Below are 15,923 nucleotides of genomic sequence, written 5' to 3'. Positions count from 1 at the left end.
ATCAGTCCGCAAGGTTGGCTGTGACATTTTTGACTCTGCTGGCAGATTATCAGACGACAAGGTTGGCTCTGACATTGTTGACTCTGCTGGCAGATTATCAGTCCGCAAGGTTGGCTGTGACATTGTTGACTCTGCTGGCAGACTATCAGTCCACAAGGTTGGCTGTGACATTTTTGACTCTGCTGGCAGACTATCAGTCCACAAGGTTGGCTGTGGCATTGTTGGATCTGCTGGCAGATTATCAGTCAAAAAGATTGGCTGTGACATTGTTGAATCTGCTAGGAGATTTGCAGACTACACGGTTGACTGTGACATTGTTGACTCTGCTGGCAGATTATCAGTCCGCAAGGTTGGCTGTGACATTGTTTACTCTGCTGGCAGACTATCAGTCCACAAGGTTGGCTGTGACATTTTTGACTCTGCTAGGAGATTTGCAGACCACAGGGTTGGCTGTGACATTTTTGACTCTGCTGGTAGACTATCAGTCCCCAAGGTTGACTGTGGCATTGTTGACTCTGCTGGCAGACTGTCAGTCCCCAAGGTTGGCTGTGACATTTTTGACTCTGCTAGGAGATTTGCAGACCACAAGGTTGGCTCTGACATTGTTGACTCATCTGGCAGACTATCAGTCCGCAAGGTTGGCTGTGACATTGTTGACTCTGCTGGCAGACTATCAGTCCACAAGGTTGGCTGTGGTACTGTTGACTCTGCTAGTAGATTATCAGTCCACAAGGTTGGCTGTGACATTTTTGACTCTGCTAGCAGACAATCAGTCCCCAAGGTTGGCTGTGACATTGTTGACTCTGCTGGCAGACTATCAGTCCACAAGGTTGGCTGTGGTACTGTTGACTCTGCTAGTAGACTATCAGTCCACAAGGTTGGCTTTGACATTTTTGACTCTTCTGGCAGACTATCAGTCCCCAAGGTTGGATGTGGCATTGTTGACTCCGCTGGGATACTATCATATCCTAAGGTTTGCTGTGACATTGTTGACTCTGCTGGCAGACTATCAGTTCACAAGGTTGCCTGTGGCATTGTTGACTCTGCTGGCAGACTATCAGTCCACAAGGTTGGCTGTGGCATTGTTGACTCTGCTGGCAGACTATCAGTTCCCAAGGTTGGCTCTGACATTGTTGACTCTGCCGGCTGATTATCAGTCCGCAAGGTTGGCTGTGGCACTGTTGACTCTGCTGGCAGATTACCAGTCCACAAGGTTGGCTGAAACATTGTTGACTCTGCTGGCAGATTATCAGTCATCAATGTTGGCTGTGACATTGTTGACTCTGCTGGCAGACTATCAGTCCACAATGTTGGCTGTGGTATTGTTGACTCTGCTGGCAGACTATCAGTCCACAAGGTTGGCTGTGTCATTGTTGAATCTGCTTGCAGATTATCAGTCAAAAAGATTGGCTGTGACATTGTTGACTCTGCTGGCAGACTATCAGTTCCCAAGGTTGGCTCTGACATTGTTGACTCTGCTGGCAGATTATCAGTCAAAAAGATTGGCTGTGACATTGTTGTCTCTGCTGGCAGACTATCAGTTCCCAAGGTTGGCTCTGACATTTTTGACTCTGCTGGCAGATTATCAGTCCGCAAGGTTGGCTGTGACATTGTTGACTCTGCTATGAGATTTACAGACCACAAGGTTGGCTGTGGTATTGTTGACTTTGCTAGCAGACTATCAGACCACAATGTTGGCTGTGGCATTGTTGACTCCGCTTGCAGACTATCAGTCCCCAGGGTTGCCTGTTGCATTGTTGAATCTCCTGGCAGACTATCAGACCACAAAGTTGGCTGTGGCTTTGTATCTCGAATGAACGGTTATCATGAAATAGTAGTTGCAGAATAAATCATTTGTAGCTGAAAGATGCGAGCTTATTACGGTTTGATAAGCACTTTTTACTTTGTCGCTGTATTCTAGGTATATCACAAAATACTTTAGATTTTTTTTATTATCATCATAAATGTTGCAGTTAATTACTTGTTTTGTTTTGATTTCGTCAGCTACAAACAAACTACTTCTCTTCTGTGTCTTTAATGACGATTACTATCAGCAATATATTAATACATGTGTATGTATATTTTTTATTGAGGAGCATTTCCCAAATTTCTTGATATATATTACCGTAAAAGACGTTAGGCTAGTTCCCCGAAATGACTTTTCAAAGAGTTATATTTCGTTGATTTGTGCGTGTTAATAATACTATTTTGTAAAACTTGTGATTCAAAGTTTAGCTCCCATTACCAATATTGTTATTGAAAAATCTGAAATTTTATGTTTGATGTAGTTTTGTTGATTTACTAAATGTGATACCCATCCTTTCACTAAGACTTCAAAAAAAATGAATATCATTTCGATCTGAGAAAGATCAATTTGTGGTATAGATAGACGGATATTCATTAATATTCCTAAAGGTACTGCAAAGCGATAATACTTCAAGAGGTCGATTATTAAGGTTTTATTCTTAGAATATCTTCGCAGGGAATACATTTTGCGCCCAACACAGAAAGTTCCTAATCTCAAATAATTCTCCTATCCAGGGAGGGCAATCAATAAGTATTATATTTATTTCAAATGTGTTATTGGCGAAGGATATAGCCAAAATTAAACACACGCAAAATACAGGCGTTACACAGTAAATCAGAGTTATGGGAGGTATTAGAAACAAGATAGGAGATTGTACAAATTCTTGTGGCTTGGTACAAGATACCAGGAAGGTATTCATATCAATGACTAGAAAGACAAAACCCCATGTGAAATATTTCACCAATTTTACACTGTTCACTGCAAGGTTGAGTGCACTGTTGGTACGGAGCTTGCTTGGGTTGGACATACTTCCTTCTCATCGGTTCTGCACTATTAATCAACATTACAACATCAAAATTGGGAAACTGTGTAGAACCGTTTCCCCCAGGCTATCGATTCTTTCCTCCTTGAGATAATTAAGACGTTCAAAGCTATGTGTCTAGGGATCCCGCTGAGCTGTCCTTTCTGCTTCACCTGTCTCGCTGTTACTGCCATACCCTACCACCTACCGCCCTTCGTTCTATGTGGCGGAGCTACCCCTTATGTAACACAACTCAAAGGCACACTGCAGTCACGTACACAGAGGCTTTACCCTTGATGAAACAAATTATCGCGTTTATGATTGCTTTCCCCTCGAAAATCTGTTTTTTGATGTATTCATAAAACATTGTCAATTGTAGACTGTCCCTTTCCAATTTTATCATTGGTTGTTTTGCTGGAATCTTCTTTTTCCTATGGTATACAAGTTCGTTATTTATAATTGCATTATTAGCAGATCGGAGTGTGTGAAGTTTTTCACAGTAAGAGTAGAAAACATATCACCATAACGCGTCAGTCATTTTCCAGGGTCGAATTTCGGAAACAATAACCGACCCAAAAGTCAACAACATGAACTAAGTATACACCAAATCAAATTATATGAATATTCATTAAAAAGAGCCAAACAAACGCGAGACAATTTTTTTTCAAAATTTGTAATCAAACATGCGTTAGGATACATGTGCTTGTATTTCATTTGCATGGTCCCCCATATTCTGTCTTCACCTATTGGTTCCAGATGTCGGCTTAACATAGCAAGGATGTAAAAACACCGGGCTTCACAGACGTTAATATGGAGAAATTAGATAAATATCAAGTGGTAACTCAATTACCTGAAAACGTTTACACACACTGATCTTGTAAACGGGACGTGATGGATAGAGGGCTGCTGGAATACTGGCAAAAGTTCCTGTTTTTGTGATAAATGATGACAGATATTTATCATATACACAACACAGTTTTTTAATGCCTAACCATGATATAGTGAAAAATCTTTGATTCAGTTACTGTTTGTTGATCATGTATTATATTGAACGAGGGGGAAGACAACAACGCTGTCAATGACAAAGGAATGCTTTACATTAACCAACTTTTTGAAAATAAAATGTGATGATCACCGTATGCGTGCATATCAGTCACGTGACCATGCAATAAAATGTGATGATCCCCGTATGCGTGCATATCAGTCACGTGACCATGCAATAAAATGTTTTCGAACAAAACATATTTTGGTTCAGCAATATACCGCCTGTGTATCGGAATATTAAAAAAGAAAATAATTTACGTAAATTTATACACGTTCCATTTAAACTCATGTTTGTGTTCATTTGTCGAATTAAATTCCTGTCAAACAGTTGTTTGAATCATATTAATGAAGATATCGCCACATGTTGCCACTGAAACTCTTACCCAACCGCAGTAAATAATTCAACACTGGGATTTATCTTGGTGGTCCAAGATGTTCTTCGTTTTGGTGTCGCCTTGTTTATCTCGCCACATGGAGTTCCGATATGATTTTGTTCTTTATGTGTTATTACTGTATTATTTTTCTCTTTATTTTACTTCACAATATTTGTCTCTCAGACGGGATTTATCGCATAGCTTTTATATATTTATCTTTTAAAGAAAAGTGATCGAATTCAGACTGAGGAAAAAAACAAGATGTTAACGTCACGTCTAATGTAGTGATAAGAAAGATGAGAGGGAGCTGTGATAGAGATTATTGATAATTTAAGTTATTGGCAGCGTGTTTGATCGCTGGTTTGTACGATGGTTAGCAGGTCGTTACAGCGGTAAGACATTAATACACACTACCGTTAGTTGTGTTCCTGCTGATCGCTCATTTGGAGGTAATTAACATCCTCTTACATGGTACGTAGTCATGTCTTTGTCCCCCACCGTAGTATTGGCCTCTACTCCATTACGACTCGCATGGTGTATGGCTAATTTCATTAAGTCGGAAGTGTGTATTTTGACCCTCGTCGTTCATCAGCTCACCCATTGTCGTGTCCCTGCTAATTTTGAATCTCATTCATAGTCCACCCTTCGCTGTAGGTAATTATTGGAAAATGTGCAAAGAATCCTCTCTCATGTCGATTATCACAGGTGATTAGCCATCTAGACATTCCTTGTTCGTTTCGGGGACTGATGAGACATACAATCGGAAAGAGCCTCTCCTAGCCAATGATTTTTTTTTCGCGTCTGTTTCGGTGAGAGAGCTGTAGAACAAACCCGACAATTATTTTGGAATATTGCAACTTCGCATAAATGTGTTTTTTTTATCAATGTGGCGATCGCAGGCTCAATAAATATATCTAATAACCGTTATTACGTACATTATTTTAGTTTTGTCTAAGATATGACGTTTATTGTTTCATAGAGGACGTACACTATCTTCTTGAAGATGCACATATATACACTGCACTATATTTTTTGTCAATGATGACATATATCATAATATTAGATGACGCAACTCATACCTTCAACCTCATTAATTGGATTATAATCACGTGGAAGTCAGTGATTTGTGATATTAACCCGTGTTACTATTTTTCACAATGCTCTATGCCAAATGCAGTATTTTCTTTGAACGATTCATAACGTGTTATATTGTCACATAATAAAAACAGCATAATTTCATATCTTATATAGCACCGAAGGACTTATATTTCGGTGAATATGTGGTTATATGTCCTTTTCAGGTCCATATAACCACTTATTCACATAAAAAAGCCCAAAATTGATATATATCTCGTATCTTAATCTGAAAATTTCCAACCAATAAAATATCACCCTTTGTGGCACAATCTGTATTCGCCAATTGTTCATTTCGCCCTTCTCATGTAATCAAAGTTTACAGTTTGTGTCATACTTTTATTCACTCTCATGATCAAATTGCCCTCATTACTCAGGATACACATTCCCCGGTATACGATAAAGTGTATATTCCCAGAAGACCTATAACAAAACAAACATACAGGAAATATGCAATATATGAAATGTTTGTTTTCTGTGGATTCAAATAAAATATTACACAAAAATAAATCAAGCCGTGGGGTAAATCATACATGTTCAACTTCGCATTGACAAAACATTCCTCCATTTACTTCCATATATAAACTTAGAAAAGTATTAATTAAGCTTCTCGAGAGCACTATGTTGGTATTCACAACGCCAATAATTATATGTCTCACAAACATGTAGGCTGTGGGACATTTTGAAGATAATGACTAACTTCAATCAGAGGTAAGGGGATCGTGTTCAACATTTCTCTCATTTTATTTGAATGATCATTTAATTGCAGAGTACCTTCACTTTTCATATTGCCCTGTGTACAATACTCATTACACAACCCGATATCCGTGATTGAACGCACATAGATTAACCTGTTCTTTGTTCAGGTACTCACAGTGTTATATAACTGACAGGAACCGCTCAACACCGTATATGTATTGTGCAATGTATTCTGTACTGAATATAGCTCTGACAAGACTTCATAAGCACCCAACTAATTACCCCCGCCATTCTCGTTCATCCTCTAAGCTATTTATATCATGAATGTGCCAGAGTGCGCACGATAAAGTTCACCAGAGCGATTTCAATGAACAAAGCCTTGTTATTTCATCTTATGATGATATAATTCTAGATAGAATATACTGTCAAAGCTCTTCATTAATCCTCCTCCCAAAATCCTTCTTAAAAATCACATCAATCCTATTAAAAAGATTCTTGAATTTAACATTAAAAGTCGAGAGATAACAAGCGTGTCCATACAGAAAGCATGAATGGAGGTCGGGTGTTTGACGCTGTTTTACCTACCACGCCCCCTCTCACCTCTGCCGTACATCTCGTCATAATATGTATGGTGTTTCAATTTTATCTCTATCTCTCGGCGAGGGGAGGAGAAACTGATATTTTCAATTGATCTCAAAAATGGAATTGACCTTGGACTGGAAGGAATTGCTGTAGTCTAATTTGCCCCGCGGAGTGTGATGAGCTAGACACCGGGCCTGGCACGGAATACACCTGATAAGCTTGGCTAGAGAGCGGCCTTTTAAACCAATTTCGTCGGTTAATTATCAATATCTTGAAGCATGTTGTCCCAATTAATTGAAATCTGAAGTGTGGTGTATACTAAACCACTATCGCACCATCAAGGGTATATTAACGGACTTAATACTTGTATTGTATATGTTGTCAGTAAAATATCAATATTAATTGAAATATAAACTGTAGTTAGAATGAAATACTATCAATATCATATTTATGCACACATATATATAATCATCCACCTATCAAAACATTAATTATCTGGTTTTGATAGAAAGCGCGGAAGAGTAGGTCTCATATCAGCACTGACATCTATGTGCGCGTTTGCGGAGACCTGTCGTGTATCGCGATAGAATTACCGCACGTGTGATCACTGTAATTTTCCTGATAAACGTACCGAGGTTCCCGCTAATGTTTTCCAAGGTTACCGGGTTTTTAACCACCATTAACAAGTTTACCAAAAGTAGACATGCTTATATCACGTGTATCGTTACTAATTGATCATTCAACAGATGTCTTTGACTCCGGTATAGGTCGTTCATTACATACAGCACCGAAACTGCTCCGATTGACATTCCACGACAAGTGTTATATGCATATCGGTATTACATTCCACATATTTACAAACGACATCTACAAGATATATTGATAATTTGATATAATATTACACGAATATTTCAACAGTAACGATTCGAAGGGAAGCTGTGAACCAATAGAAACTCTTCAACGAAACTGTAAGTATAACCAATGTAAAATTACTAGGACATAATAATTTGCATCAGAACAATCCAGAAATACACATTCTTAGAAATTTGACGAACGAGTTACGATGTCATGCTGAAGAGAGTGATTGACGGTTCGGATCGTGAATGGGCTTCCCCCAGTGTGTTAACAAGACTGAGACTATTGCGATGATCGGTGCGGCGGGATATAGCCCCCCTCCCGTCGGCTGAGTGTGTGTTACTGTAGTGTGTCTGGCCGTGTAGAGAGTCACGCGGTGTGTTAGGGGGAGGAGACAGTAACTGGCATGCTACCAAACACAAAAAAGTCAGGAGTCGACCGCTGTCCAAACTAACTTGTCGACTCGCACTGCTTACATCAACTGTGTTACTAGTAAAATGTTTAGTATACGTATCTGATTCCGAAAATGGAATCCATAAATCATCGCAATGGGTTAGAGCAAAGGATTTATTTCAAGGAATTATTTGCTGAATTAGATTTGATTATGTCATTCCGTGGATTTCAGTATTGGAGAAGTTGTAACTATTCCAAGGATATGATTATGATGACTTTATCTTCATCTATGTAGCGTTTTTACCACGTCAAAAATAATGTACCATGAATTTGTGGATTCTAGTAACTTTTCATCTGATGGTATGTAAATTCTCTGTCAGGATTGTCACAGCGGAGGTCCGACTCAAACGGAGTAAGTATACCTAAATAGGACTTGTAATTTTTTTTCTTTGTTTAACCTGTAAAATATACTTGTGTTAACATGTATCTATATTTGCCTTTTATTTGAGTAAATATGGTATAAACATGTAAGTATGCTTTTGTTTAATCTGTATTTACCTTCGTGTGCACGTGTTTTACCTGCAGATATACATGTATTTTACCTTAATATATAAGTCAACATGTGTGTCATCTAGTATGCATAGTTACATATGTTCTGAGAAGGTAAACTGCCTCTGATAGAGTACCACCCAACGTCTGATATGTCTGGCTCGTACAGACAGAAATAATGTCCCTGACCCGATGACAGCTCGGTAATGAGTGCCTAACTACTTTTTTCAAGTGGTTCTCAGGAAAAAACATCATGTCATTGAATTTACATAATATAGGCTCTCCTTATTATTTAAATGATTAAAAATATAGATTGCCGTTGCTGCAGTATTGCTTTAACCTTTTTAACATTCTGAATATTTACTCAATAACCACAAAATATGTATTTAACATATAATTGGTAAGACATCAATACAATTGTTGCTGGTTAATATCTAATTCGGATTTTATCAAATAAAATACATCTTGTGCTCGCTTTATTCGAGTGTTAAAGAAACACAGGAGTTTTTCCATCTATCATCATATCTTTTACCAATCACCTGCCTTGTTTTAAGTTGTATAAGTAAGGAATGTCCATTGAAATCATCCACATGAAGTATTGCACGTGGGTTTCCCCTGTGCTTTCCCTAATGCAATCATGATACATGTTGAAGACTACACTATGCACTTGTTCTGCCTTTGATGATGATAAAATTAAATCTAACAAATCCACGGAGAAGGAAATAGTGAGTTTAGCACAAGGATGTTGTGAAAATGAGTTGTATTAACATCAAGCCTTAATGATATAACCCCTTCACGTCTAGAACCGGCTTGTGATAGCCTCGTTAAGGATGAAAAGACACAGAATGATTCCTGTAATAATGCCTCATCTCCTGGAGGTGCCTTGGTCCATGCTATGTAGTCATTACAGTGATGTGAGGGCATATAGAAGCAAAAGATGCTGGAGAAGCACTTCCCAAACTGATAGTTTATGACATAGAATTATATGTTAGTAATGTTCTACGGGGGTCTGTCAAGTTTCCTTTGATATGCCCAGGAATACTGGAAGACCGAGAAGAGGGGCAGGTACCATGGTATCAAACCTATCATGGTTATATTTCTCCTGTTGGAAGGTGGACCCGAACGAAACCTGTTTCCAATTACCCTGCCAATTGTGTGTCTAACCTTATATCATTTAAATATAGATGATAAAGCCAGGTACCCCGCATATAATATTAGGGTACGTATTACACAGAATGCCCTGAGCTCACCCATTTGGTAGAGGATGATGTGCTAATTAAACGCCTTCAAGTGAGAAATGTAAATTGCAATTTGCATGATCAAAAACCTAGCGAGATTAATGGGTTGGAGGAGGCTCTAATGTGTGGTTTTATGAGTACTTTGACGTTATCTGCAAAGTTGAAGAAAAAGAGGCAGACATTTTGGTTGATATCAAAATCTAGAAAGTGTATTAAAGAAAAGAAAGGTAATATTTATTCCAATTATTGATATGAAGAATTAACATAAACTCAAAACTTAGTTTTTACAGATATTGCAGAGTGTATTTTATGAACAAAATATATACTACTAATGTACTTGTGTTAATATTATATTGTTAACCTGTTTTCAATGTTAATAACAGCAAGTTAATTTGATATTCATGATAATTGTCTATATGTAATATGATTGTTTAATATAATTTGAATTCTGCTAATGGTATAAAGATAAATACCGAAACACCTCTTTTGATACTTGTGGATGTGATGAGATTTTATTGTTTGTGAACGTCACGCCGGGAGGCGTTTATATAGCCGTTATATTACCTGTTATCTGTCCATTCCAATCAAACATCTGAATGACCAGAGGCTAACGTTTTGTCGGAATATCTCGTATCAACAATACATTATAGCCTGTCGGTTTCCTGTAGTTTCTGTATGGTCCAGACTAGTTTTCTGTATCAATAATCAAGATTCACGTGTAATTGTCATTGTGCGATACAAACATACATAAATTCATGTTATGAATTAATACAGTGATAGGTTCATAAAAAGATGACCTACATACCTTTTTTTAATAATTATAAACACAGTTTCATTTTCAAGATGTGTTATTCATATAAACCGTTAACCCTTAATAAAATGCCCCTTATTTCACTTATGGAAAACATTTTGAAATGTCCTTTTTTCTTTACAATATCGATACATATGTTGCAGCTTTATATCACTTAAACCTCTATTATAACGCCAAAATGTTGATGAAAAAACAGTGTAATGGTGGCCGTGGTTTTGTAATACGAATCTAACGTTGTAATATGGTCAACAATTTATTGTATGAGGTGCATTTATTTAATGTTTCCAAACGAAAATTAGTGTCAGCTTGAACAAAAAGGCATATATAATATAGTAGTTTCGGAAGTATTACATGTATATTACAGCATTGTCGAATCATTATGATAACGTCTACTACTATACTGACAAGGAAGGTACACACATCTAATGTTGTTCATATTTGGTATACATTTACACAGTAAACTTTGTTCTGCTGCCACCTGTTGTCCAGCAAACTATTGGCGTTTAGAATGACAAAAGTTTAATGGCATTGTTAAAAAATGTAAGACGGAAATTTGAGCATACATCGGCAATACGTGATCGTGTGATCATAAAACGACATTTCAAACAGTAATTGTCATACCAAATTCTAATGATACAACTTTACATTATTGACGAGCGTATCTAATATCAACAATATTTGTTCGGATTATGTAGAGAAATCATGTTTGTTTGAATCAATTTCTGTAATATTGTTAAAAATGGAAATAATTGAAGAAATAAATATTTGCATGCAATATGTGTATGTGGAATTTACAATTGACAAAGATAAACTACTTTTTACTTAAAACGGATTGCACCCGTGTTCTTTTTATGATTATTTTTCTAGCTTATTTTCTTTTTTCTGTAGGTAAGCGTTTCCCACTTTTTTCTAACGGTTGAAACTATAGTAACAGTATATTAGTTTGCACTGCTGTGATGATCATATGGTAGTTCGGGTTGTTTTGGTTCCTTTGTATTGTTACATTTTCATCATGTGTGATATATTTTCAGTTGTCAATTTCGGAAATATATTATTATAATGTTGTTCGTATTTGATTGAAATAGAATGCTTTGCTCAATCGTAGGAAACACAAAACATGAAACATGTTAAAGAACAATTGTAAGTTGAGATACTGCAAAATATTGCATTGCTTTTGTGTAAGTAAAATGACCCTGACCTGTGAGGTAAACTCGTCCTCCTCAGCCTATATGTTATTGGCATTGTCAACAAGATACCATAAACTGGCGTCAACCATAATTGCCATCAAGTGAAATTGCGAATATGATCTATCACGCGAAAAATTAACTCAAGTACTTTCGGCTGCATCGATGTTGAATGGATAGTCTTGTGTTTTTCCAAGCAACCTTTCAAACACGCAGCTAAGTGAAAGGGTACACAGGATTAAACTATAATTGTTTAAACATTGTATTACTTCCAACTGAGTATGCTTTTTATTTTATTGTTAAAGCAGAATATTTCTATTTATACTTTGCACCGATAGAAAAATTGATATTCTTTTCCACTCGTGAAAAGAACTTGAAGTTTATCCACGGGAAACTTTTACCATCAATAGTTAACTTGCTGTTCTCCCTCGTTTGATGCTGAGTATATGGTTATGTTTTTACGATGTTTAAGTTGTATGTGGTCGATAGCCTCGTACATGTTAACCTATCGGCATTCTTACATATTCATACCATAATGTGTGGATTTATTTGAACAGAAGACTATCACTAACATTATCTATATGACAAGTTTTCTCTGTTGTTGTCGGCGAGTGTGCTTCGGTATTGGGCTTATATTGTTGTGTGTTTGATATAACACAGAGAAGGTTTGGAGACACGGAGGTGTTCTCAGGATGATCTGCTATCTACCTGTCATCTAGTAAACTTCCCTGCGCTCCGGGCATGTCTACACCTTCTCCACCACCTTCGACAACACTCGGTCCCAGTCAATGTCCTCCTCCCTATCATTCGAACCTCGCACAGGTGTGATAGCGCACCTGCATAACGATTCAATTCACGGCTGTAAACATAAATAGTATCTCTAAGATTTTGACTCGATAAAGAACTTATTTGCATACACATATCCGGATGTTTATTATTGTCCTTTGTCGAACGTTATTTTGATGCAAAGTATTTCTTTGTTTATTAGGTTTTTTTTAATATAGTACAGTCCACTTCCTTTACCAATCAGTATTAATGTCCAGCGGGTTTCGGGGTCTTCCGGACCACCCTTAGCTTATCACCAATGTTCTAATACATGTATCTTATATTTTCTCATTTCTAAACCCATCTAAGCGTATCAGGACACTTTCAAAAAATGCACTAAAAACTGGATAAAGTATTCAGATACATATAAAAAAACGAATACAATTAAAATTTGTATTTTTTTCTTCTTCCCTTTTTTAGCTATTAAAGTAAGCGCTTTCAAAACTGTATTTGCCAATGTTCAGTAGAGAATATTTTCTTTTCTTAATATTTAATAAAAAAATATTTTTTTTATTTAAATGGTCTGATGTTTTGCAAGGAATTTATTGTATTCCGTTATCATGTTGCTGAATAACGTGATTAAGGAATACATATAACGAAAACGTACTGGTACTTTAATTAGTGATCTTCGATTTTAAATATATAACCTTCTGTTTTTTCATCTCCTGTAGGTAAGTTTCTTTAACAGTTCATTAGCAATAAGATATGATGTATTTTAATTACTGTAAACTAACATGTCTTTTTCTTTTCATTAGCATATCACTCGCTGTAGCTGACTCACATTAGGAGTACCTGGTCTGATGTCCATGTTTTCTTTTCTTTAGTGTTGGTGCTGATCAACTTTATCACTTTCATTGTCATTTATTATTTTCTATTTTTTTTTTTTTATAAGGAGTGAAAAATCTTTTATATCTGTATAATTTCGAAGTTGTAACGGATTGATAAAGAAAGCCTTTGACACTTTAACAAATTCACCAAGGAGTGTACAATTACCAATATAAGATAAAACATATATTTGAATAGAGTTAAGGTAACCAATAATACTTTTAATTGGATTCTAGATAAACTGCCATATCCACTATGGACGAAAAGGCCTCATTATATATAACTTCTAAACCATAATACGTATAATGCCGATGAACGTGCATGGTTAAGAAAGCAGTGTAAGAGCCTTTTTTGTAAATGGGGTTGATGAAATGTGGAATATGATAAGTAACAAAATATAAATCAATGAGATGTGAATAAATGAACATTGTGACTTTATAAGTAACTATATAATTTTACTGATGATAAATAAAATCTAGAGGACTATAAACGAAAAAGGAGCCTTTATTTGAGCACATAAAAAAATGCCGGTTATAATAATAACTATACATTCTTTACTTATTTTCTTAATTATTTCAAATTAACGGACTCGATGGTTCAATCCAAAGTTGATAAATTCATATATTTGCATTATTTTATGAAGGAATGTTTAATGTAACCAACAGTTTTAATTTTGACAAAACCTTGACCTACGTATTTGAGGTGAAACAGAAGTGATTTTACAATCGTTCATTTTCAAAAGCATTACCACATTCACATCACTCTGTAGCTGGCAAAATAAAGGCATATTTCATAAAAGAAAATGAACACATAAACTTTCAAGATTCATTTTTACACTTATATTTGAAAAGGAATTGAGAATCATATTTCTGATATAGTAAACTATCATTATATTGCCGCTAGATGCTCTTTCAAATGATCAAATCATGGCGTTATAAAATGGGTTGACAGTATAAAGAGGGGAATGTATAGGTGAAACATTAGGCAAGTTGGAAAAAGGACCTTTAAATATGTTGACGGTAAGTGAGTTTGCAAACGCAACGAGGGCTTTTATTTTAATTGATTGTTTTTCTCTGTGTGTCTATTTTGTAAATGTTGAGAGACAAAAAATGAAGTTTGATAGTTAATAACCAACTTGAATAAGTTTTAACTATAATAATTATAAACCTTAGACATTTTATAGAATTTTATTGTACCTACATTTGAAAATGTGCTCTTCTTTTTCATATTTATGAACGAGATGTTTTGTGCTGGGCTTTAATCTCAGTACAGTTCGATAAAATAGCTTTGTTATCTAGTAAATGACCTTCACAGAGTTCATTCATGTACCGATTATAAACGAAATGGCACCGGTGTGATTTAAAACCCCAGTTGTGAATGAAGTTTTAATAACTCAATTGATAATTATAGGGAACACAATTTGATAGCCATCCTTGTAGCACATCATTGTGTGTTAACTTAATAGAAAACTTAAGGTAGATTACCGAATTCAGGGATAGAGACAGGACAAACTGTTCGTTCTCTATGGCACATATCTGTTTGATCACTGAAAGACACACATGTATAGCTTAGTGTAATGTTTGGGTATAGTTGTAAACGGTCTGGGTCAAGGGGGACACAATTCCCGAGAACGCCATTAATAGAAAACAGTTTCATCAAGTTTTATGTGAATTTAATCGGCGACATTTTGTTAAAGACATTTAGAATTTGACGTGGTGATATTGAGTACAATATTGTGTACTAATAGTTCTAGAAGGCTAGTGTTATTTTGCTGTCAAAACCGTTGTTGTATTTGACAAATTGATATGAACTTTATCATCGACGTGGTATATCTTGCCTTTAAAACACATTACAAAGAAATACAACACCAACTAATTGTTTTTTTTAAATAGACCACGTACCTTAAACTTAATTGTTTTGGACTCTGCATGCACACCGGGTAAACAAACATTTGTGTAGGGCATTATTTATTTGTTAGTTTGTTCATAGTTTTGCATCCTCGAAAAAACTAAGTGCAAATGAAGACGATGTGCACAGATGATGAGGTCACTTGAAAAATGTCATAATCATGGCACGGTTTGGATGACACTCCACCCGGACAAATTATTCTAATAATGGGCAAAAACTAAGGTGCCTAGAGATTCACATAAAGCATTTTATTACGAAGAAAACAGTTACACAATCTGTGTTATAATTATTTAAAATTATAAATGAGCTTATAATAGTTTTTAAACGTCAAATATTTAAATTACCAACTACAGGTGACGGTGTATGTATTTCGCCATTTTTCTGACGATTATTTGTGAACATTGCTCCTACTATTAAAATAATCAAATTACTGAGGTCAGACTTTGTTTATTACTCTGATATTTCGAATACTCCATTATCTCGAAGTCAACTTGCAGCAATTTACTATTATGAAAGATTTATTTCGAGTATACCAAATGTACATTTTCTCGAAGTCGACTTTCTATTCGATTTACGGTCTTTCTTGGTAGTAACGTTTTAATTCCTACGGCGTTTATGTCTTACTTCATTCAATATTCCTAGGCTTTTTTGATAGTTGTCGTATGCGAAGTGAA

The 15,923-nt window shown here is 36.0% G+C and overlaps 1 protein-coding gene across 1 annotated transcript in view; it reads left to right on the top strand.

The window, feature by feature from the left end:
- Positions 1 to 7,425: 7,425 nt before the first annotated feature.
- LOC110464450 (R-spondin-2-like) overlaps positions 7,426 to 15,923 on the top strand; it is a 51,745-nt gene continuing 43,247 nt past the window's right edge. Inside the window, exon 1 of the mRNA XM_021519668.1 lies at positions 7,426 to 8,321. Within this exon, the coding sequence (XP_021375343.1) occupies positions 8,234 to 8,321 (88 nt within the window). The 5' untranslated portion in view covers positions 7,426 to 8,233. The remainder of the gene's footprint in view (positions 8,322 to 15,923) is intronic.

This window comes from Mizuhopecten yessoensis, unplaced genomic scaffold (assembly GCF_002113885.1).
Source record: "Mizuhopecten yessoensis strain PY_sf001 unplaced genomic scaffold, ASM211388v2 scaffold10989_1, whole genome shotgun sequence".
NCBI lineage: Eukaryota > Metazoa > Mollusca > Bivalvia > Pectinida > Pectinidae > Mizuhopecten > Mizuhopecten yessoensis.
This window is presented reverse-complemented; position numbering and strand designations above follow the sequence as displayed.